This window comes from Carcharodon carcharias, chromosome 36, assembly GCF_017639515.1.
Source record: "Carcharodon carcharias isolate sCarCar2 chromosome 36, sCarCar2.pri, whole genome shotgun sequence".
Taxonomy (NCBI): domain Eukaryota; kingdom Metazoa; phylum Chordata; class Chondrichthyes; order Lamniformes; family Lamnidae; genus Carcharodon; species Carcharodon carcharias.
The window spans coordinates 9475559-9498798 of record NC_054502.1 but is presented as its reverse complement, the minus strand read 5'-3'; the positions used below and the strand labels follow the sequence as shown (position 1 = coordinate 9498798).

At 56.7% G+C, this 23240-nt stretch overlaps 1 protein-coding gene across 4 annotated transcripts in view; it reads right to left on the bottom strand.

Annotated features, from left to right (window-relative positions):
* LOC121272929 (myocyte-specific enhancer factor 2D homolog) overlaps positions 1-23240 on the bottom strand; it is a 217166-nt gene that overhangs the window by 9664 nt on the left and 184262 nt on the right. For all 4 annotated transcript variants that reach the window (XM_041179803.1, XM_041179805.1, XM_041179806.1 and 1 more), the window contains exons 4-7: positions 12534-12671; positions 10392-10611; positions 9306-9362; positions 3076-3251 (exon numbers count right to left, since the gene is read on the bottom strand). In XM_041179803.1, the coding sequence (XP_041035737.1) occupies positions 3076-3251; positions 9306-9362; positions 10392-10611; positions 12534-12671 (591 nt within the window). The remainder of the gene's footprint in view (positions 1-3075; positions 3252-9305; positions 9363-10391; positions 10612-12533; positions 12672-23240) is intronic.

Genomic DNA, 23240 nt, shown 5'->3' with positions numbered 1-23240 from the left:
GGTAATAATTACATTGCTGTTTTGTGGGATCTTGCTGTGCGCGAATTAGCTGCTGCCTTTTCCAACGATACGGCATTGGCTGCACTTCCGAAAGTGCACCGGGAAGGACACGGGGAGCAGACCTGTGGAAACACCCACCCCCCTTGCGAGTTCCCCTCCAAGCCGCTCACCAAATTTACGGACAGGAGGGGGATAAATTAAACCAGGAGCAGCAGCTCCCAAACCCACGACTTCTGCCGTCTGGAAGGACGAGGGCAGCAGACACATGGGGAACACCCACCACCTGGAAGTTCCCCTCCGAGGCCACTCACCATCCTGACTTGTAAATATATCGGCCGTTCCTTCACTGTCGCTGGGTCCAAATCCTGGAACTCCCTCCCTAACAGCACGGTGGGTGTACCTACACCACAGGGACTGCAGCGGCTCAAGGAGGCGGCTCACCCACCACCTTCTCAAGGTGGGCAATTAGGGATGGGGTACAAACGCTGGGCCCGGCCAGCGAAGCCCACATCCAACGAGCAAATTTTTAAAAAAAGGTTTCACTCGCTGCAAGGCACTTTGGGACATGCTGAGGGTGGTGACAGGCGCTACAGAAATGCGGGTCATCCTTTCTTGTTGTGCCGACTCTCCAGTCCCGGGTGGGGGGGGGGGGGGGGGGGGGGGTGGGGGGGGTGGTGGGGGGGCAGGGTGAGGTTAAACACTTCAGAGCGGAATGAGGTAGACGACAGCAGGACAAGAGGGTCCAGAGCAGATCTTGGAGACAAGGTCAAAGCTAACCATGCGAAGAGAGGGTAAACACCATATACTAAGGATGCTGGAAATCTGAAATAGAGAGAGAAAATGCTGGAAAAGCGCAGCAGGTCCGGCAGCGTCTGTGCAAGGAGGTGATAATCCTTCAAGACAGGCACTCCTGGAAGAGGAAGTGACGCTGAACTAAACACTTCGCATGAAAGCAAAATACAGAGGAGTAAAAGGGACTGGAAACATGGCCTGCCAATCTCTCTCTCCGCAGATGCTGCCAACCCTGCTGAGTGTGCCCAGCACTTTCTGTTCTCATTCGAGAATAGAGAAAGCATCACCATGTTAAGCCCTTGACTCAGCACCACAACAGTTGACTGAAGGAGTGGTCACTGTTGTAATGTAAGAAATGTGGCACCCAGTGTGTGTGCAGCAAGCTCCCACAACATCAATGTGATAGCGATCCAGATCATCAACTCTCTTCACTGATGTTGAGTGAGGGGTAAGTATTTATCCCACAACACTGGAGGGAAATCCCCACGAACGGCCCTTCCCCCAATCATTCACATCCGCCTGTTGGGAATTGTTTCAAGTCTCATGATAGCACCTCCGACAGAGCGGCACTCCCTCAGTACTGACCCTCCGACAGTGCGGCACTCCCTCAGTACTGACCCTCTGAAAATGCGGCGCTCCCTCAGTACTGACCCTCCGACAGTGCCGCACTCCCTCAGTGCTGACCCTCCGACAGTGCGGCACTCCCTCAGTGCTGACCCTCTGAAAAAGCGGCGCTCCCTCAGTACTGACCCTCCGACAGTGCGGCGCTCCCTCAGTACTGACCCTCCGACAGTGCGGCGCTCCCTCAGTACTGACCCTCCGACAGTGCGGCGCTCCCTCAGTACTGACCCTCCGACAGTGCGGCGCTCCCTCAGTACTGACCCTCCGACAGTGCGGCGCTCCCTCAGTACTGACCCTCCCAAAGTGCGGCGCTCCCTCAGTACTGACCCTCCCACAGTGTGGCACTCCCTCATTACTGACCCTCCCACAGTGCGGCGCTCCCTCAGTACTGACCCTCCCAATGTGCGGCGCTCCCTCAGTACTGACCCTCCGACAGTGCGGCGCTCCCAGTACTGACCCTCCGACAGTGCGGCGCTCCCTCAGTACTGACCCTCCCAAAGTGCGGTGCTCCCTCAGTACTGACCCTCCGACAGTGCGGCGCTCCCTCAGTACTGACACTCCCAAAGTGCGGCGCTCCCTCAGTACTGACCCTCCCAATGTGCGGCGCTCCCTCAGTACTGACCCTCCCAATGTGCGGCGCTCCCAGTACTGACCCTCCGACAGTGCGGCGCTCCCTCAGTACTGACCCTCCGACAGTGCAGCGATCCCTCAGTACTGACACCGGGAATGCCAACCTGACAATGGGGTCCTGACCTCTGGGGGGGGACTGGAATCACGACTTTCTTACTCAGAGGAGAGAGGACGACCTGCATGGCTTAGGAAGAGAGGGAAAGCCCTGATGTTACTGGGACTCCATTGCTGGGAATGTATCACTGTCCCTCATTCAGCACTCACCATTTGCAGGTCTTCCTCTGTCTGACAGCATGAGGGGGTAGGAGACACACACAGTTAGTAGCCAACAAAGGGAACACAGCCTCCAACTATTGTCCCTTTGCCATCAAACATCTATCAGTTTCATCTCCACGCAAGTGATGGTTAGTTAACACATTCTACACTGTCCCCATCAAACTCTCCCAGGGCAGGTACAACACAGGGTTAGATACAGAGTAAAGCTCCCTCTACACTGTCCCCATCAAACACTCCCAGGACAGGTACAGCACGGGGTTAGATACAGAGTAAACTCCCTCTACACTGTCCCCATCAAACACTCCCAGGACAGGTACAGCACGGGGTTAGATACAGAGTAAAGCTCCCTCTACACTGTCCCCATCAAACACTCCCAGGACAGGTACAGCACGGGGTTAGATACAGAGTAAACTCCCTCTACACTGACCCCATCAAACACTCCCAGGACAGGTACAGCACGGGGTTAGATACAGAGTAAACTCCCTCTACACTGTCCCCATCAAACTCTCCCAGGACAGGTACAGCACGGGGTTAGATACAGAGTACATCTCCCTCTACGCTGACCCCATCAAACACTCCCAGGACAGGTACAGCACGGGGTTAGATACAGAGTAAAGCTCCCTCTACACCGTCCCCAGCACACTGTGACCTCCTTGTTTCCTCCTTCACCGGTTCGCTGTTTACCCTGCCCCTCCCGGCCTAGGCCCCAGTGAAGCAGCTGTTCGAGGATCGATGCCGACGGGAGCCTCTACTCACCAGAGACCCCATCATCCCTTTGCTCTGTGAGGTGATGACCCGCAGGTCCGGCTTTCGGTTGTTGCTGTGGGTCAGCTGCGCGGCCGGAGGAGGCGGTGACTTTGGCGACATCACTTTCGGGAGGCTGCTGGTGGACAGGAGGCCCGGCGATGCCCTCTGGTTAATGTAGCCGTTCCCTGAGGAGAAGCAGAGGGGGAGCAGCGTGAGCCAGGGGTTGCAGGCCACAGGGCCGAGGCGCGTCCTGCCTGACCTGAGCCGCCCTTCCGGCCGTCATCACCTCTCCCTCCGCCAGACCTCACCCACATCGCCGGCCTCATCTCTCTGACCTGAAAAACTCATCGGTGCCTTTTCCACCTCCAAACTGGACCCACTGCAAGATGTGCCTGACCACCCTCCCATCATCCCCAAACTTCAACTCCATCCAAAACCCTGCTGTCCAACCCCCCCCCATCAGCCCTCACACTGTTCCTCAGCTCATTCACACCCCCCAGTCCATCAACCTCCTCCAGCCCCTACACCCCTCCCTATCTCTGTAACCTCCTCCAGCCCCTACACCACTCCCTATCTCTGTAACCTCCTCCAGCCTCTGCACCCCTCCCTATCTCTGTAACCTCCTCCAGCCCCTACACCCCTCCCTATCTCTGTAACCTCCTCCAGCTCCTACACCCCTCCCTATCTCTAACCTCCTCCAGCCTCTGCACCCCTCCCTATCTCTGTAACCTCCTCCAGCCCCTACACCCCTCCCTATCTCTGTAACCTCCTCCAGCCCCTACACCCCTCCCTATCTCTGTAACCTCCTCCAGCCCCTACACCCTCCCCATCTCTGTAACCTCCTCCAGCCCCTACAGCCTTCCCTATCTCTGTAACCTCCTCCAGCCCCTACACCCCTCCCTATCTCTGTAACCTCCTCCAGCCCCTACACCCCTCCCTATCTCTGTAACCTCCTCCAGCTCCTACACCCCTCCTTATTTCTGTAACCTCCTCCAGCCCCTACACCCTCCCTATCTCTGTAACCTCCTCCAGCCCCTACACCCCTCCCTATCTCTGTAACCTCCTCCAGCTCCTACACCCCTCCTTATTTCTGTAACCTCCTCCAGCCCCTACACCCTCCTTATCTCTGTAACCTCCTCCAGCCCCTACACCCCTCCCTATCTCTGTAACCTCCTCCAGCCCCTACACCCCTCCCTATCTCTGTAACCTCCTCCAGCCCCTACAACCCTCCCTATCTCTGTAACCTCCTCCAGCCCCTACACCCTCCCTATCTCTGTAACCTCCTCCAGCCCCTACACCCCTCCCTATCTCTGTAACCTCCTCCAGCCCCTACACCCCTCCCTATCTCTGTAACCTCCTCCAGCCCCTACACCCCTCCCTATCTCTGTAACCTCCTCCAGCCCCTACACCCCTCCCTATCTCTGTAACCTCCTCCAGCCCCTACAACCCTCCGAGATCTCTGCGCTCCTCCCATTCCGGCCTCTTGAGCATCCCCCGATTCCCATCGCTCCACCACTGGCGGCCGTGCCTTCAGCTGCCTGGGGGGGTTGCCTTGAGCTCTGGAATTCCCTCCCTAAACCTCTCCACCCCTCTCTCTCTCTCTCTTTTAACCTGTTCCGTAAACGGGGCCATGTGCTCCAACCTTTCACTTGCCTGTCCTGATACCTCACAAGAGCTCGGAGCTGGAGTAAGCAAGCGACCCGCTTGAGCCCCTTCCGACAGTCGATACCCTCATGGCTGATCTGCTGCACTGAGTCACTGGCGGTGGGGGTGAGACTACGAAGGCTGCGCCAGCATTGGCAGGGCAACAAAATGGAAAGGTGCAGGATGTGAAGCAATGAGCGTTAATCATTGGGACAATATGTACAAGGAGAGCAGGAAGGACGTGGACTGCAAGTTGCCAGTGACTAGTGAACGTAGCTGTCACGCACACTCCGGTTTCAAACATTCCTGGAATGCCGATTGACATCAGCTCTGACATTCCGGGCTCCTTGATCGTCATTAATCCTCATCTGTGGGTGTGCAGCAGCTGACAACATACCAAGCCTCTACCCCGTGGGTCTGACCTGCGCATTCCAGTAACCCAAGAGGCTGTTGCCATTGCTGAGTGATTCAGTGCACCCCCAGCCTCACTCCCCACCTCCAAGCCCAACATCGTCAGGAACTGGTTGTTTGCAAGGGAACAGATACAGGAAAGGCACGAGGTATGGGGGTGGGGAAGCGAGAGAGAATGTCAGCTGCTGTAGGAACAGGTTCCATCACAGGCAGGTGGTTTGTCCAGGGGTAGCTGTCTGTAACTAGCTTTCAATTTCACACAAATCGCACGCACAGACACACACACGCGCTCATGTACACACCCTCATACACGCAGACACACACGCTCATGTACACACCCTCATACACGCACATACACATGCTCATGTACACACCCCCATACACACACACACACGCTCATGTGCACACACTCATACACGCACACACACACACTCGTGCATACCCTCATACACGCACACTCATGTACACACCCTCATACACACACACACGCTCATGTACACACCCTCATACATGCACACACACACACACACACACTCATGTACACACCCTCATACATGCACACACACACGCTCATGTACACACCCTCATACATGCACACACACGCTCATGTACACACCCTCATATACGCGCACACACACGCTCATGTGCACATCCTCACACACGCACACACACACTCATGTGCATACCCTGATACACGCATGCTCATGTACACACCCTCATACATGCACACACGCGCTCATGTACACACCCTCATACATGCACACACACACACACGCTCATAAACACACCCTCATACACGCACACACACACTCGTGCACACCCTCATACACACACGCTCATGTACACACCCTCATACATGCACACACATGCGCTCATGTACACACACACACGCTCATGTACACACCCTCATACACGCACACACACACTCATGTGCACACCCTCATACACACACGCTCATGTACACACCCTGATACACGCACACACACGCTCATGTACACACCCTCATACACGCACACACACACTCATGTGCACACCCTCATACACACACGCTCATGTACACACCCTGATACACGCACACACACACACACACTCATGTACACACCCTCATACACGCGCACACACACACTCATGTACACACCCTCATACATGCACACACACACGCTCATGTACACACCTTCATACATGCACACACACATGCTCATGTGCACACCTTCATACATGCACGTGTGCACACAGCAAGCACACACATACCTTCATACGCGCACACACACACACACACACACACGTGTACATGCACACACCTTTATACATACACAAACACCTTCACAGACATGCACAAATACAAACCCTTTCATACACGCACCCACACACCCCTTCATACATGCACACACAAACAAACACATCTTCAGACATACATGCGTACTCATACACAGGCACACACACCTTCATACACGCACAAGCACCTTCACATGTGAGCACACAGCTTCATAGTCGCATGCACACATGCACATGCACTTGCACACACACACCACTTCATTTACACACACACTCCTGCATGTAGTCACACAAACAAACACAGAAAAACGCAGGCACTTGCACACAAACACAGGAATGCACTTGCATGCACACGTAGACATGCACACACATACACACACTCTCACTCACACACTCTCTCTCGCGCACACTCGCACTCTCACACTCGCACTCTCTCGCGCACACTCGCACTCTCTCGCGCACACTCGCACTCTCTCGCGCACACTCGCACTCTCTCGCGCACACTCGCACTCTCTCGCGCACACTCGCACTCTCTCGCGCACACTCGCACTCTCTCGCGCACACTCGCACTCTCTCGCGCACACTCGCACTCTCTCGCGCACACTCGCACTCTCTCGCGCACACTCGCACTCTCTCGCGCACACTCGCACTCACTCGCACTCTCTCGCGCACACTCGCACTCTCTCGTGAAATCCTCGATTGAACCTGCCTCCACCACACTCTCACGCATTCCTGACCCTAGCCACTCGCTGAGAGAAGTTTATCCTCATGTCACAGTTGCTTCCTTTGCCATATTACCTTAAATCTGTGCCCTCTGGTTCTCAATCCTTCCGCCAATGGGAACAGTTTCCCTCCCCGTCCACTCTATCCGGACCCCTCTGGATTTTGAACACCTCTATCAAGTCTCCTCTCAGCTTCCTCCTCTCCAAGGAGAAGAGCCCCAGTCTCTCCGATCGATCGACAGGACTGAAGTTCCTCATCCCTGGAACCATTCTCATGAATCTTTTCTGCACCCTCTCTAAAGCCTTCACATTCATCTGAATGTGTGATGCCCGGAAATGGACACAATCCTCCAGTTTAGGCTGAAACCTCTCCCCCCAGCTTTAGCATAGTTCATTACGCAAACTTCCAATGTTATCTTCCAGTGTAATTGTCTGTGTTAAATCCCAGCTCCTACAGCCCTGACCAACTGAACATTCTATCCAGCTCATTCAGTAACCCACAGGCTGCTCCACTCTTCCAATTCCAGCCTCTTGCGCATCCTCCGATTCTCATCGCTCCATCATTGGCGGCCGTGCCTTCAGCTGCCTGGGATTCCTTCCCTAAACCTCTCTCTGCCTCTCTCTCACTCTGCCTCTCTCTCACTCTGCCTCTCTCTCACTCTGCCTCTCTCTCACTCTGCCTCTCTCTCTGTCTCTCTCTCACCCTCTCTCTGTCTCTCTCTCTGTCTCTCTCTCTGCCTCTCTCTCTGCCTCTCTCTCTGCCTCTCTCTCTGCCTCTCTCTCTGCCTCTCTCTCTGCCTCTCTCTCTGCCTCTCTCTCTGCCTCTCTCTCTGCCTCTCTCTCTCACTCTCTCTCTCACTCTCTCTCTCACTCTCTCTCTCACTCTCTCTCTCACTCTCTCTCTCACTCTCTCTCTCACTCTCACTCTCACTCTCTCTCTCACTCTCTCTCTCACTCTCTCTCTGCCTCTCTCTCACTCTCTCTCTGCCTCTCTCTCACTCTCTCTCTGCCTCTCTCTCACTCTCTCTCTGCCTCTCTCTCACTCTCTCTCTGCCTCTCTCTCACTCTCTGCCTCTCTCTCACTCTCTCTCTGCCTCTCTCTCACTCTCTCTCTGCCTCTCTCTCTCTCTCTCTCTCTCAGCCTCTCTCTCTGTGCCTCTCTCTTTCTGTGCCTCCCTCTCTCTCTGCTTCTCTCTCTCTGCTTCTCTCTCTCTGCTTCTCTCTCTCTGCTTCTCTCTCTCTGCTTCTCTCTCTCTGCTTCTCTCTCTCTGCTTCTCTCTCTCTGCTTCTCTCTCTCTGCTTCTCTCTCTCTGCTTCTCTCTCTCTGCTTCTCTCTCTCTGCTTCTCTCTCTCTCTGCTTCTCTCTCTCTCTGCTTCTCTCTCTCTCTGCTTCTCTCTCTCTCTGCTTCTCTCTCTCTCTGCTTCTCTCTCTCTCTGCTTCTCTCTCTCTCTGCTTCTCTCTCTCTCTGCTTCTCTCTCTCTCTGCTTCTCTCTCTCTCTGCTTCTCTCTCTCTCTGCTTCTCTCTCTCTCTGCTTCTCTCTCTCTCTGCTTCTCTCTCCTCATTTAAGATGCTCCTTAAAACTGACTGAGCTACGGTGACTGACTCTGACTGTCCCTAATATTTCCTTACGTGGCTCTAGACATTTTCTTATGTTAATGGCACAGTGTAGGTGCATTGGAACAGAAAGAGACAATTCAGCCCCTCAAGTCTGTTCCATCATTCAATTAGAGCATTCCTGTTCAGTGTCTAATCTCCATCTACCCACCTTGATTCCCTAACTCCTTAATCCCCTCAGCCAACAAAAACCTATCCATCTCAGCTCTGACATTCCCAATTGAGGACCCTCCGGCCTCAACAGCCCTTCTGAGGGTGGGGGGGGGTGGAGAGAGTTCCAGATACCCGCTCCCCTGTGTGTGAATTCCTGACATCACCCCTGAACGGCCTGGCTCCCACTTTAAGGTTCTGCGCCCCCCTCCACCCTGTTCTGGACTCTCCCACCCTGCCCAGCCAACACCGCACCCCCCCCACCCCCCACCCCACCACCCCCCAAGAGGAAATGGTTTCTCTCTATCGACCCCATCGAAACCTTTAATCCTCTTAAACCCCTCGATTCGATCACCCCTTAATCCTCTACGCTCGAGGGAACACGAGCCGAGCTACTGATACCCACGCCAGTCAGACTCACCTACAGGGCTGGGACATCCTCCGTTCGAGGTGGGGAGCTCACTTCCTATGAGTGCACCTGGAAGATGAAAGGACCATTAGCAGAGTTAGTGCTGCGGAAAGAAAGAAGCTTAGTACATTGAGGGGAACACATAACCACCCTCTGACCCCCACCTCCAAAACCAGCCCCCACTTCGCCAGACGGTGAGGCTGGGTAGTGCTCCCGCCTCTTCCTCCCCACCCCTTGACATTCAATGGCATCACCATCGCTGAATCCCCCACTATCAACACCCTGGGGGTCACCATTGACCAGAAACTGAATTGGGATCAGCCATATAAATACTGTGGCTACAAGAGCAGGTCAGAGGCTGGGAATCCTGCGGTGAGTCACTCACCTCCTGACTCCCCAAAGCCTGTCCACCATCTACAAGGCACAAGTCAGGAATGTGATGGAATACTCCCCACTTGCCTGGAGGAGTGCAGCTCCCACAACACTCAAGAAGCTCGACACCATCCAGGACAAAGCAGCCCCGGCTTGATCAGCACCACATCCACAAACATTCACTCCCTCCACCACCGACGCACAGTAGCAGCAGTGTGTGTACCATCTACAAGATGCACTGCAGCAACTCACCAAGTTCAATAGCACCTTCCAAACCCACGACCTCTACCATCTAGAAGGACAAGGGCAGCAGACACATGGGGAACACCACCATCTGGAAGTTCCCCTCTGAGTCACTCACCATCCTGACTTGGAAATATATCAGCCGTTCCTTCACTGTCGCTGGGTCAAAATCCTGGAACTCCCTCCCTAACAGCACGGTGGGTGTACCTACACCACAGGGACTGCAGCGGCTCAAGAAGGTAGCTCACCCACCACCTTCTCAAGGGGGCAATTGGAGACCGGCAATAATTGGCGGTCTAGACAGCGACCCCCACATCCCGGGGAACGAAGAGAAAAAAAATAAACGGCCTGCCCCACGCCAGAATCAAGAGTCGCTCCTCCAGCCGCGCAACCTCCTAGTCATCGAGCAGGGGATCCGAAGGTAGAGTTGGGCAATGCTGCCAGCAGAGGAGTGGGGGGGGGGGGAGGAAGGATCGAGCGTACCTGGGTTTCCGGAGCTGGGCGGCCTCGAGGGGACGCCAGGCGAGATGGTGTTCCTTCTCATCACCGACTGCTGCGGGCTCAGGAGGCTGGAGTCAGTCAGGGAGGTGGTGACCAGCGACGGGCTCACCAGCGACGAGCCGGGGTTGCTGTAGGACAGCGAGTTTTGGTTGCCAACCGAGATGGTCACGGGCATGGTGAAATTGGCCGACGGCATGGTGGACTGCAGCAGGGCGGTGGGTGAAAGAGAAGAAGAGAAGTCGGTGAAACCAACTGGGAGGCGCCGCGTGGGGCAAGATGTCGGGACGGCTGAGAAGGGGGGAGATTGACGCCTCTTCCCACCCCCTCTCCACCCGCCCCCCCCCCACTCCACTCTCCAACAACGCCCCACACCTCTGCACCCCCCCCCCACCCTGCCAACTGAACCAGGGGTGACAAGAGACTGACTGCAGGGTTTTTGCGTGAGAGAGATTTGCCCTGGGTGAGCTCTGAGCGGAGGTTACAGGCACTCGGGCTGCGCGGTCCGGAGGGATTGGTTATGGACGGGGCCTTTCAGGAGAGATGAACGCTGATAAAAGGCTCCGCTAGGGCCAGACATACAGCCCGGCGGCCAAGGAGAGGGAATCGGAAGCAGGTCACATTCAAAACACATCGTTCTGCAATCTGCAATAAACACTCGGAATATTCTGCCATGTCGGGGTGTCAGATTGGGGGGTGGGGGGTGGGATACTAGAGTTGGGCGGGGGGGGTTGGTGGGGCGGGGGGGGATACTGGAGTTGGGGGGAGGGAATACCAGACTGGGGTGGGCGGGGAGTGGGATACCAGACTGGGGGAGTGATTTATCAGACTGGGGGGACAGGGATTTCGGACTGGGGGGAGAGGGATATCAGAATGGGGGGGGAGAGGGATATCAGAATAGGGGGGAGAGGGATATCGGAATGGGGGGGGAAGAGGGATATCGGAATGGGGGGGAGAGGGATATCGAACTGGGGGGGGAGAGGGATATCGGAATGGGGGGGGAGAGGGATATCGAACTGGGGGGGGAGAGGGATATCGGAATGGGGGGGGAGAGGGATATCGGAATGGGGGGGGAAGAGGGATATCGGAATGGGGGGGAGAGGGATATCGGACTGGGGGGGAGAGGGATATCGGACTGGGGGGGGACAGGGATATCGGACTGGGGGGGGAGAGGGATATCGGACTGGGGGGGGGAGAGGGATATCGGAATGGGGGGGAGAGGGATATCGGACTGGGGGGGAGAGGGATATCGGACTGGGGGGGGGGAGAGGGATATCGGAATGGGGGGGAGAGGGATATCGGAATGGGGGGGAGAGGGATATCGGAATGGGGGGGAGAGGGATATCGGACTGGGGGGGAGAGGGATATCGGAATGGGGGGGAGAGGGATATCGGAATGGGGGGGAGAGGGATATCGGAATGGGGGGGAGAGGGATATCGGAATGGGGGGGAGAGGGATATCGGACTGGGGGGGAGAGGGATATCGGAATGGGGGGGAGAGGGATATCGGAATGGGGGGGAGAGGGATATCGGAATGGGGGGGAGAGGGATATCGGAATGGGGGGGAGAGGGATATCGGAATGGGGGGGAGAGGGATATCGGACTGGGGGGGAAGAGGGATATCGGACTGGGGGGGGGGGAAGAGGGATATCGGACTGGGGGGGGGAGAGGGATATCGGACTGGGGGGGAGAGGGATATCGGACTGGGGGGGGGAAGAGGGATATCGGACTGGGGGGGAGAGGGATATCGGATTGGGGGGGGAGAGGGATATCGGATTGGGGGGGGAGAGGGATATCGGATTGGGGGGGGAGAGGGATATCGGATTGGGGGGGGAGAGGGATATCGGATTGGGGGGGGAGAGGGATATCGGACTGGGGGGGGGGGAGAGGGATATCGGATTGGGGGGGGAGAGGGATATCGGACTGGAGAGAGATGGATATCGGACTGGGGGGGGGAAGAGGGATATCGGACTGGGGGAGACGGATATTGGACTGCATGCTCCTTTGTAACAGGCTCGAGGGGCTGAATGGCCTCCTCCTGTTCCTGTGTTTGACCCCCAGGCTCAGGAGAGGCTACTCCAAGACAGAAGGGCCGGTGTTGACGTTATGGTGAGAGGGTGGTACTCACCCCGTATCTTTTGAATAAGACGTCGATATCCTCACTAACTTTCCGATACTTGTCTTCCGCAAAGGGACTCTGTTCAATCGGGTCGTCCACATCTGGCTCCGGACTGTCACAGCCATTAAATCCCTTCTTCTTGAGAGTCTACGGCAGAGATGGGAAAACATTACCGACAATCCTGTCCCCACATGCCCTGAATCCCTTCTCCGAATGGAAGGATTTGAAACCACGTGGCGCCTGTCACCACCTTCACAGCCAGTTGTCTACTTGTAAAGTGTAGCCACTGTTATAATGCAGGCAATCCGGCAGCCAATTTGTGCACAGCAAGCTCCCACAGAGGGCAATGAGTTAGTTTGCCGCGGGCCTCCTAAGTTGAGGGAGGAATGCTGGCCTGGACACTGGGGGCAAGAGCCTCCTCCTCTCCTTCCAAATGAGATCTTTGATAGCCAGCCGGAGAGGCTGGAAGGGACCTCTGTTCAGCATTTCACCCGCAGGATTGGCGCCTCTGGCAGGGTGGCCCTCCCTCAGTACTGCGCCCAAGCACCAGCTGGGTTACCGACACAAGACGCTCTTTTACTGTTTCCGTTAAGGGTGTGGCAACACTGGCACTGCTGTCTGTGCAGGTAGATATGGGACTCCGACCAGTCCTGGGCCACGTCAGCTTGGGGAGGGCCCGGGTTCTGTGCACATTCGAACACGGTTGGTGGGAGCGGTACAGGAGGGGGCACAGCACCTGGCACCCCCGCCCCCGCCCCCCCCACCCCCCACCCCCCACCCCCACCACCTGCCCAGACTGGTTTGGGGAAAACGAAGCCGGTCTCCAACTCACGGCCGCTGTGCCAGGGCCTCTGCTTATGAGAGTGCAGAACAGAAACCGGGCCCTGGACTGTCACCCTGTGCCGCCAGCCCCCGCCTCCCCCACCCCAGCCTCACTCCCCACCCCGCAGCGAGAGAGCGAGAGCCCAGCCGCTTCAGGGAAAGATAAGCCTCCACAGAGTACCCCGCTGCCTGGAGAAAGTGGAATTCAGGGTGTTGGGAGGGCCTGGGGGTGGGGAGTTGGTGGTCACGCCAAGGAGAGAAGGGTGGGGAGAGATAGCAAGAGGAATGGGAGGAGGGAGAGAGAGAGAGAAAGAGGGAGAGAGAGAGAGGGTGAATGGGGAAAGGGGAAGAGGAGGGAGTGAGGAACGAAAGGGGAAGGATGGATAGCGAAGAAGGGGAGAGATATGGGGAAAAAGATATGGAAGGACAAGAGAAGTAGGAGGAGGGTGAAAGGAAGGAGGAGGAGAGACATGAGAGAGAGAGAGAGAGAGAGAGAGAGAGAGGGGGGGGGGAACAGAAGAGCAATCAAGTGCAGGTCCGACAATTTAGGAAACAGTTTTATCCCTGTAACAAGCGACTGTATCAGTCGGACTGTAAGGGTTTTCAGTTGAACACAGTCTGCAAGATGTCCCACACAATCACACACAACGCACGGGGCAATTTACATTACCCACCCCCAACACAGGGGGTTCAACCACTATTCAGTGTCTGCTCCACTGTTAGCAAATGATTACTGCAAACCTGAAAATATAAACCACACAGTCATTTCCCAACAGTTAGACTTACAGAAACGTTTGAGCTGAAAATATATTCCAACCTCTTTTGCTATTTCAGGTCAGCACTTTCACTGTTCACCCAACAGTCAATCACTCAGGAACTCTGTACAGTTACACAGTGAGTGACCCTTACCCTGCTGAATAAACAGTGACTCTGTACAGTTACACCGAGTAACCCTTACCCTGCTGAATAAACAGTGACTCTGTACAGTTACACTGAGTAACCTTTACCCTGCTGAATAAACAGTGACTCTGTACAGTTACAGTGAGTAACCCTTACCCTGCTGAATAAACAGTGACTCTGTGCAGTTACAGTGAGTAACCCTTACCCTGAATAAACAGGAACTCTGTACAGTTACAGTGAGTAACCCTTACCCTGCTGAATAAACGGTGACTCTGTACAGTTACACAGAGTAACCCTTACCCTGCTGAATAAACAGTAACTCTGTGCAGTTACACAGTGAGTGACCCTTACCCTGCTGAATAAACAGGAACTCTATACAGTTACACCGAGTAACCCTTACCCTGCTGAATGAACAGGAACTCCGTACAGTTACACTGAGTAACCCTTACCCTGCTGAATAAACAGGTACTCTGTACATTTACAAAGTGAGTGATCCTTACAGTGCTGAATAAACAGTGACTGTACAGTTACACCAAGTAACCCTCACCCTGCTGAATAGACAGGAACTCGGTACAGTTACACAGTGAGTGACCCTTACACTGCTGAATAAACAGTGACTCTGTAGAGTTACACCAAGTAACCCTTACCCTGCTGAATAAACAGTGTCTCTGTACAGTTACACTGAGTAACCCTTACCCTGCTGAATAAACAGTGACTCTATACAGTTACACAGTGAGTAACCCTTACCCTGCTGAATAAACAGTGACTCTGTACAGTTACACCAAGTAACCCTTACCCTGCTGAATAAACAGGAACTCTGTACAGTTACACAGTGAGTGATCCTTACCCTGCTGTATAAACAGTGACTCTGTACAGTTACACAGTGAGTAACCCTTACACGGCTGAATAAACAGTGACTCGGTAGTTACACCGAGTGACCCTTACCCTGCTGAATAAACAGGAACTCTGTACAGTTACACAGTGAGTAATCCTTTCCCTGCTGTATAAACAGTAACTCTGTACAGTTACACAGTGAATGATCGTTACCCTGCTGAATAAACAGGAACTCTGTACAGTTACACCAAGTAACCCTTACACTGCTGAATAAACAGGAACTCTGTACAGTTACACAGTGAGTGATCCTTACCCTGCTGAATAAACAGGAACTCTGTATAGTTACACCGAGTAACCCTTACCCTGCTGAATAAACAGTGACTCTGTACAGTTACACAGTGAGTAACCCTTATCCTGCTGAATAAACAGTGACCCTGTACAGTTACACCAAGTAACCCTTACCCTGCTGATTAAAAAGTGACTCTGTACAGTTACACCAAGTAACCCTTACACTGCTGAATAAACAGGAGCTCTGTACAGTTACACAGTGAGTGATCCTTACCCTGCTGTATAAGCAGGAACTCTGTACAGTTACACCGAGTAACCCTTACACTGCTGAATAAACAGTCACTCTGTACAGTTACACAGAGTAACCCTTACACTGCTGAATAAACAGTGGCTGTACGGTTGCACACAGTAACCATTACACTGCTGAATAAACAGTGACTCTGTACAGTTACACCAAGTGACCCTTACCCTGCTGAATAAACAGTGACTCTGTACAGTTACACCGAGTGACCCTTACCCTGCTGAATAAACAGTGACACTGTACAGTTACACCAAGTAACCCTTACCATGCTGAATAAACAGTGACACTGTACAGTTACACCAAGTAACTCTTACCCTGCTGAATAAACAGGAACTCTGTACAATTACACCGAGCAACCCTTACCCTGCTGAATAAACAGTGACTCTGTACAGTTACACAGTGAGTGATCCTTACACTGCTGAATAAACAGTGACTCTGTACAGTTACACAGAGAGTGATCCTTACCCTGAATAAACAGTCACTCTGTACAGTTACACAGTGAGTGATCCTTACCCTGCTGAATAAACCATGACTCTGTACCGTTACTCTGATTAACCCTTACCCTGCTGAATAAACAGTAACTCTGTACAGTTACACCGAGCAACCCTTACCCTGCTGAATAAACAGTGACACTGTACAGTTACACAGTGAGTGATCCTTACACTGCTGAATAAACAGCGACTCTGTACAGTTACACCAAGTAACCCTTACCCTGCTGAATAAACAGTAACTCTGTACAGTTATACTGAGTAACCCTTACCCAGCTGAATAAACAGTGACTCTGTACAGTTACACAGAGAGTGATCCTTACCCTGAATAAACAGTCATTCTGTACAGTTACACAGTGAGTAACCCTTACCCTGATGAATAAACAGTCACTCTGTACAGTTACACAGTGAGTGATCCTTACCCTGCTGAATAAACCATGACTCTGTACCGTTACTCTGATTAACCCTTACCCTGCTGAATAAACAGTAACTCTGTACAGTTACACCGAGCAACCCTTACCCTGCTGAATAAACAGTGACTCTGTACAGTTACACAGTGAGTGATCCTTACACCGCTGAATAAACAGTGACTCTGTACAGTTACACAGAGAGTGATCCTTACCCTGAATAAACAGTGACTCTGTACAGTTACACAGTGAGTGATCCTTACACCGCTGAATAAACAGTGACTCTGTACAGTTACACAGAGAGTGATCCTTACCCTGAATAAACAGTGACTCTGTACAGTTACACAGAGAGTGATCCTTACCCTGAATAAACAGTGACTCTGTACAGTTACACAGTGAGTAACCCTTTCCCTGCTGAATAAACAGTGACTCTGTACAGTTACACCGAGTAACCCTTAGCCTGGTGAATAAACAGGAACTCTGTACAGTTACACAGTGAGTAACACTTACACGGCTGAATAAACAGTAACTTTGTACAGTTACACTGATTAACCCTTACCCTGCTGAATAAACAGTGACTCTGTACAGTTACACCGAGGAATGGGAGGAGGGGGTCAGGAAGGGGAGGAGGGGAAGGGGAAGTGGAGGAGGGGGAGGGGAAGGGGAGGAGGCGGAGGGGAAGGGGAGGAGGGGGAGGGGAAGGGGAGGTGGGGGAGGGGAAGGGGTGGAGGGGGAGTGGAAGGGGAGGAGGGGGAGGGGAAGGGGAGGAGGGGGAGAGGAAGGTGAGGAGGGGGAGGGGGAGGGGAAGGGGAGGAGGGGGAGGGGAAGGGGAGGAAGGGAGAAAGGGGGCGTGGAAGAGAAGGAGGGGGAGAGGAAGAGGAGGAGGGAGAGAGGAAGGGGAGGAGGGGGAGAGGAAGGTGAGGGGGGGAGAGGAAGGGGAGGAGGGGGAGGGGAAGAGGAAGAGGAGGAGTGGAGGAGGGGGAGGGGAAGGGGAGGAGTGGGAGGGGAAGGGGAGGAGGGGGAGGGAAAGGGGAGGATGGGGAGGGGGAGGGGAAGGGAAGGAGGGGGAGGGGAAGGGGAGGAGGGGGAGGGGAAGGGGAGGAGGGGGAGGGGAAGGGGAGGAGGGGGAGGGGAAGGGGAGGAGGGGGAGGGGAAGGTGAGGGGAAGGGGAGGAGGGGGAGAGGAAGGGGAGGAGGGGGAGGAGGGGGAGGGGAAGGGGAGGTGGGGGAGGGGAAGGGGAGGAGGTGGAGGGGAAGGGGAGGAGGTGGAGGGGAGGAGGGGGAGGGGGAGGAGGGGGAGGGGGAGGGGAGGAGGGGGAGGGGAGGAGGGGGAGGGGAGGAGGGGGAGGAGGGGGAGGGGAAGGGGAGGTGGGGGATGGGAAGGGGAGGAGGTGGAGGGGAAGGGGAGGAGGGGGAGGGGAGGAGGGGGAGGGGGAGGAGGGGGAGGGGGAGGGGAGGAGGGGGAGGGGAGGAGGGGGTGGGGAGGTGGGGGAGGGGAGGAGGGGGAGGGGGAGGGGATGGGGAGGAGGGGGAGGGGAGGAGTGGGAGGGGAAGGGGAGGAGGGGGAGGGGGAGGGGAGGAGGGGGAGGGGAGGAGGGGGAGGGGAGGTGGGGGAGGGGAGGAGGGGGAGGGGGAGGGGATGGGGAGGAGGGGGAGGGGAGGAGTGGGAGGGGAGGTGGGGAAGGGGAGGAGTGGGAGGGGAGGTGGGGAAGGGGAGGAGGGGGAGGGGGAGGGGAAGGGGGGAGGAGGGGGAGGGGAAGGGGAGGGGAGGAGGAGGGGGAGGGGAAGGAGAGGAGGGGGAGGGGAAGGGGAGGAGGGGAAGGGGAGGGGAGGAGGAGGGGGAGGGGAAGGGGAGGAGGGGGAGGGGAAGGGGAGGAGGGGGAGGGGAAGGAGAGGAGGGGGAGGGGAAGGAGAGGAGGGGGAGGGGAAGGGGAGGAGGGGGAGGGGAAGGAGAGGAGGGGGAGAGGAAGGGGAGGAGGGGGAGGAGGGGGAGGGGAAGGAGAGGAGGGGGAGGGGAAGGAGAGGAGGGGGAGGGGAAGGGGAGGGGAAGTAGAGGAGGGGGAGGGGAAGGGGAGGGGAAGTAGAGGAGGGGGAGGGGAAGGAGAGGAGGGGGAGAGGAAGAGGAGGAGGGAGAGAGGAAGGGGAGGAGGGAAGAGGAAGGTGAGGGGGGGAGAGGAAGGGGAGGAGGGGGAGGGGAAGAGGAAGAGGAGGAGTGGAGGAGGGGGAGGGGAAGGGGAGGAGGGGGAGGGGAAGGGGAGGAGGGGGAGGGGAAGGGGAGGAGGGGGAGGGGGAGGGGAAGGGAAGGAGGGGGAGGGGAAGGGGAGGAGGGGGAGGGGAAGGGGAGGAGGGGGAGGGAAAGGGGAGGATGGGGAGGGGGAGGGGGGAAAGAGGAGGAAGGGGGAGGGGAAGAGGAGGAGGGGGAGGGGAAGAGGAGGAGGGGGTAGGGGAAGAGGGGAAGGGGAAGAGGGGGAGGGAAAGGGGAGGATGGGGAGGGGGAGGGGAAGGGAAGGAGGGGGAGGGGAAGGGGAGGAGGGGGAGGGGAAGGGGAGGAGGGGGAGGGGAAGGGGAGGAGGGGGAGGGGAAGGTGAGGGGAAGGGGAGGAGGGGGAGAGGAAGGGGAGGAGGGGGAGGGGAAGGGGAGGAGGGGGAGGGGAGGAGGGGGAGGGGAGGAGGGGGAGGGTGAGGGGAGGAGGGGGAGGGGAGGAGGGGGAGGGGAGGAGGGGGAGGGGAGGAGGGGGAGGGGAGGAGGGGGAGAGGAAGGGGAGGAGGGGGAGGAGGGGGAGGGGAAGGGGAGGTGGGGGATGGGAAAGGGAGGAGGTGGAGGGGAAGGGGAGGAGGGGGAGGAGGGGGAGGGGGAGGGGAGGAGGGGGAGGGGAGGAGGGGGAGGGGAGGTGGGAAGGGGAGGAGGGGGAGGGGGAGGGGATGGGGAGGAGGGGGAGGGGAGGAGTGGGAGGGGAGGTGGGGGAGGGGAGGAGGGGGAGGGGGAGGGGATGGGGAGGAGGGGGAGGGGAGGAGTGGGAGGGGAAGGGGAGGAGGGGGAGGGGGAGGGGAAGGGGGGAGGAGGGGGAGGGGAAGGGGAGGGGAGGAGGGGGAGGGGAGGAGTGGGAGGGGAAGGAGAGGAGGGGGAGGGGAAGGGGAGGAGGGGAAGGGGGAGGGGATGGGGAGGAGGGGGAGGGGAGGAGTGGGAGGGGAAGGGGAGGAGGGGGAGGGGGAGGGGATGGGGAGGAGGGGGAGGGGAGGAGGGGGAGGGGAGGAGTGGGAGGGGAAGGAGAGGAGGGGGAGGGGGAGGGGATGGGGAGGAGGGGGAGGGGAGGAGTGGGAGGGGAAGGAGAGGAGGGGGAGGGGAAGGGGAGGAGGGGAAGGGGAGGGGAAGGAGAGGAGGGGGAGGGGAAGGGGAGGAGTGGGAGGGGAAGGAGAGGAGGGGGAGGGGAAGGGGAGGGGAAGGAGAGGAGGGGGAGGGGAAGGAGAGGAGGGGGAGGGGAAGGAGAGGAGGGGGAGGGGAAGGGGAGGGGAAGGAGAGGAGGGGGAGGGGAAGGAGAGGAGGGGGAGGGGAAGGAGAGGAGGGGGAGGGGAAGGAGAGGAGGGGGAGGGGAAGGAGAGGAGGGGGAGGGGAAGGGGAGGGGAAGGAGAGGAGGGGGAGGGGAAGGAGAGGAGGGGGAGGGGAAGGAGAGGAGGGGGAGGGGAAGGGGAGGGGAAGGAGAGGAGGGGGAGGGGAAGGGGAGGGGAAGGGGAGGAGGGGGAGGGGAAGGAGAGGAGGGGAGGGGAAGGGGAGGGGAAGGGGAGGAGGGGGAGGGGAAGGAGAGGAGGGGGAGGGGAAGGAGAGGAGGGGGAGGGGAAGGGGAGGGGAAGGAGAGGAGGGGGAGGGGAAGGGGAGGGGAAGGAGAGGAGGGGGAGGGGAAGGGGAGGGGAAGGAGAGGAGGGGGAGGGGAAGGGGCTGCTACTCTTCCTCCCTCCTGCCTCCTCTCTGTGGAAGCTCGGGTCTGTATCTTACAGCAGAGCTCGGGTGTGAGAATTCCCTCCCAAAAACTTTCTATCCCTCACTTTATCTTTCCCACTCTCCTGCTGTAAAGGCCTGACCTCCTATCAAACTGACTCGCAGGATTCAGTGCCTATTTCAGAGGATGGAGAGTTGTGTAAAAATGATGCTTCCAGGTTTTACTCTCGAAACTCAGGAATCAGCAGCGGCTCGATGGGCTGCACTTTCCTCTTGAAATCAGAAGGTGATGGGTTTGAAGCCCGCTCCAGAGATTTCAGCACAAACCCCGACTGACACTCACTGAGGGAGTGCTGCACTGTCGGAGGGTCAGTACTGAGGGAGTGCCGCACTGTCGGAGGGTCAGTGCTGAGGGAGGGCCGCACTGTCGGAGGGTCAGTACTGAGGGAGTGCTGCACTGTTGGAGAGTCAGTACTGAGGGAGGGCCGCACTGTCGGAGGGTCAGTGCTGAGGGAGCGCCGCACTGTCGGAGGGTCAGTACTGAGGGAGCGCCGCACTGTCAGAGGGTCAGTACTGAGGGAGGGCCGCACTGTCAGAGGGTCAGTGCTGAGGGAGCGCCGCACTGTCAGAGGGTCAGTACTGAGGGAGGGCCGCACTGTCAGAGGGTCAGTACTGAGGGAGCGCCGCACTGTCGGAGGGTCAGTGCTGAGGGAGTGCCGCACTGTCGCAGGGTCAGTACTGAGGGAGTACCGCACTGTCGCAGGGTCAGTGCTGAGGGAGCGCCGCACTGTCGCAGGGTCAGTACTGAGGGAGTGCCGCACTGTCGGAGGGTCAGTACTGAGGGAGCGCCGCACTGTCGCAGGGTCAGTACTGAGGGAGTGCCGCACTGTCAGAGGGTCAGTACTGAGGGACCACTGCACTGTCGCAGGGTCAGTACTGAGGGAGCACCGCACTGTCAGAGGGTCAGTACTGAGGGACCACTGCACTGTCGCAGGGTCAGTACTGAGGGAGTGCCGCACTGTCAGAGGGTCAGTACTGAGGGACCACTGCACTGTCGCAGGGTCAGTACTGAGGGAGCGAGAAGCCTAAACCACCCCCCCCCCGCCCCCCGGACGCCCGAGGTGGATGTGAAAGGCGCTAAATAAAATCAGCTTCCTTCCTCCTTTCTAAGCTTTACTTTGATGTTGGTTCTGGATTTCCCTACAAGAAACGGTTTATCTGGCGCCTATCCTATTGAGCTATTTTGAACACTGCAATTACATCGCCCCTTGCCTCTCGAAACACAAGGAGACTAAACAGTGTCCATGTGGGAACAGACGGGATAGGGTAGCTGGCCTGCCCCCATCCCGAAATCTCTGTCCTCTGTCCCCCCCCGCCCCCCGCAGGCACCGCTTTCACCAGCAAACACAACTTAGCTAGAAGCACAGCAAGCCTGCGGGAATTATCCCCATCCTCGTCTTTTTTTCAGGCGGGGGTTAATGGCAAGCTGCTGAAGACACGTCCTTCCCCCTCCCTCAAACACCTGACAGGAACTGGGAGGCTCCCCAAAAGCGAGTGAGAAGTGATAATTACCCAGCTGCGCATCAACAAAGAGATAATAAGGAAGGAAAAGGGGAGAGTGTCAGAGGCATCACTGTGTCCCAGAGACCAGATTAAACTCTGGAACAGCTGGCACGAGAGAATTACTCTGAGAGGAGAAGGCTGAGCAATGGAGGTCTTTAAAATCACGAACTCTCCGACATCTCTGCTCTTACAATTCCGGCCTCTTGCCCATCCCCCGATTCCCATCGCTCCACCATTGGCGGCCGTGCCTTCAGCTGCCTGGGGGGGCCCTGAGCTCTGGAATTCCCCTCCCTAAACCTTTCTGCCTCTCTTTCTGTCTCTGCCTGTCTCTCCCTCTTTCTGTGCCTCTCTCTCTCTCTGTGCCACTACTCTCTCTCCATCTCACTCTACCCCTCTCTCTCTCTCTGTGTGCCACTCACTCTCTCCATCTCGCTCTGCCACTACTCTCTCTGTGCCACTACTCTCTCTCCATCTCGCTCTGCCCCTCTCTCTCTCTGTGCCACTCTCTCTCCATCTCGCTCTGCCCCTCTCTCTCTCTGTGCCACTCTCTCTCCATCTCGCTCTGCCACTCTCTCTCCATCTCGATCTGCCTCTCTCTCTGTGTGCCACTCACTCTCTCCATCTCGCTCTGCCACTACTCTCTCTGTGCCACTACTCTCTCTCCATCTCGCTCTGCCCCTCTCTCTCTCTGTGCCACTCTCTCTCCATCTCGCTCTGCCCCTCTCTCTCTCTGTGCCACTCTCTCTCCATCTCGCTCTGCCCCTCTCTCTCTCTGTGCCACTACTCTCTCTCCATCTCGCTCTGCCTGTCTCTCTCTCTCTGTGCCACTACTCTCTCCATCTCGCTCTGCCTCTCTCTCTCTGTGCCATGCTCTCTCCATCTTGCTCTGCCCCTCTCTCTGTGCCACTACTCTCTCTCCATCTCGCTCTGCCCCTCTCTCTCCATCTCGCTCTGCCCCCTCTCTCTCTGTGCCACTCTCTCTCCATCTCGATCTGCCTGTCTCTCTCTCTCTGTGCCACTACTCTCTCTCCATCTCGATCTGCCTGTCTCTCTCTCTGTGCGACTACTCTCTCCATCTCGCTCTGCCTCTCTCTCTCTGTGCCATGCTCTCTCCATCTCGCTCTGCCCCTCTCTCTCTGTGCCACTACTCTCTCTCCATTTCGCTCTGCCCCTCTCTCTCT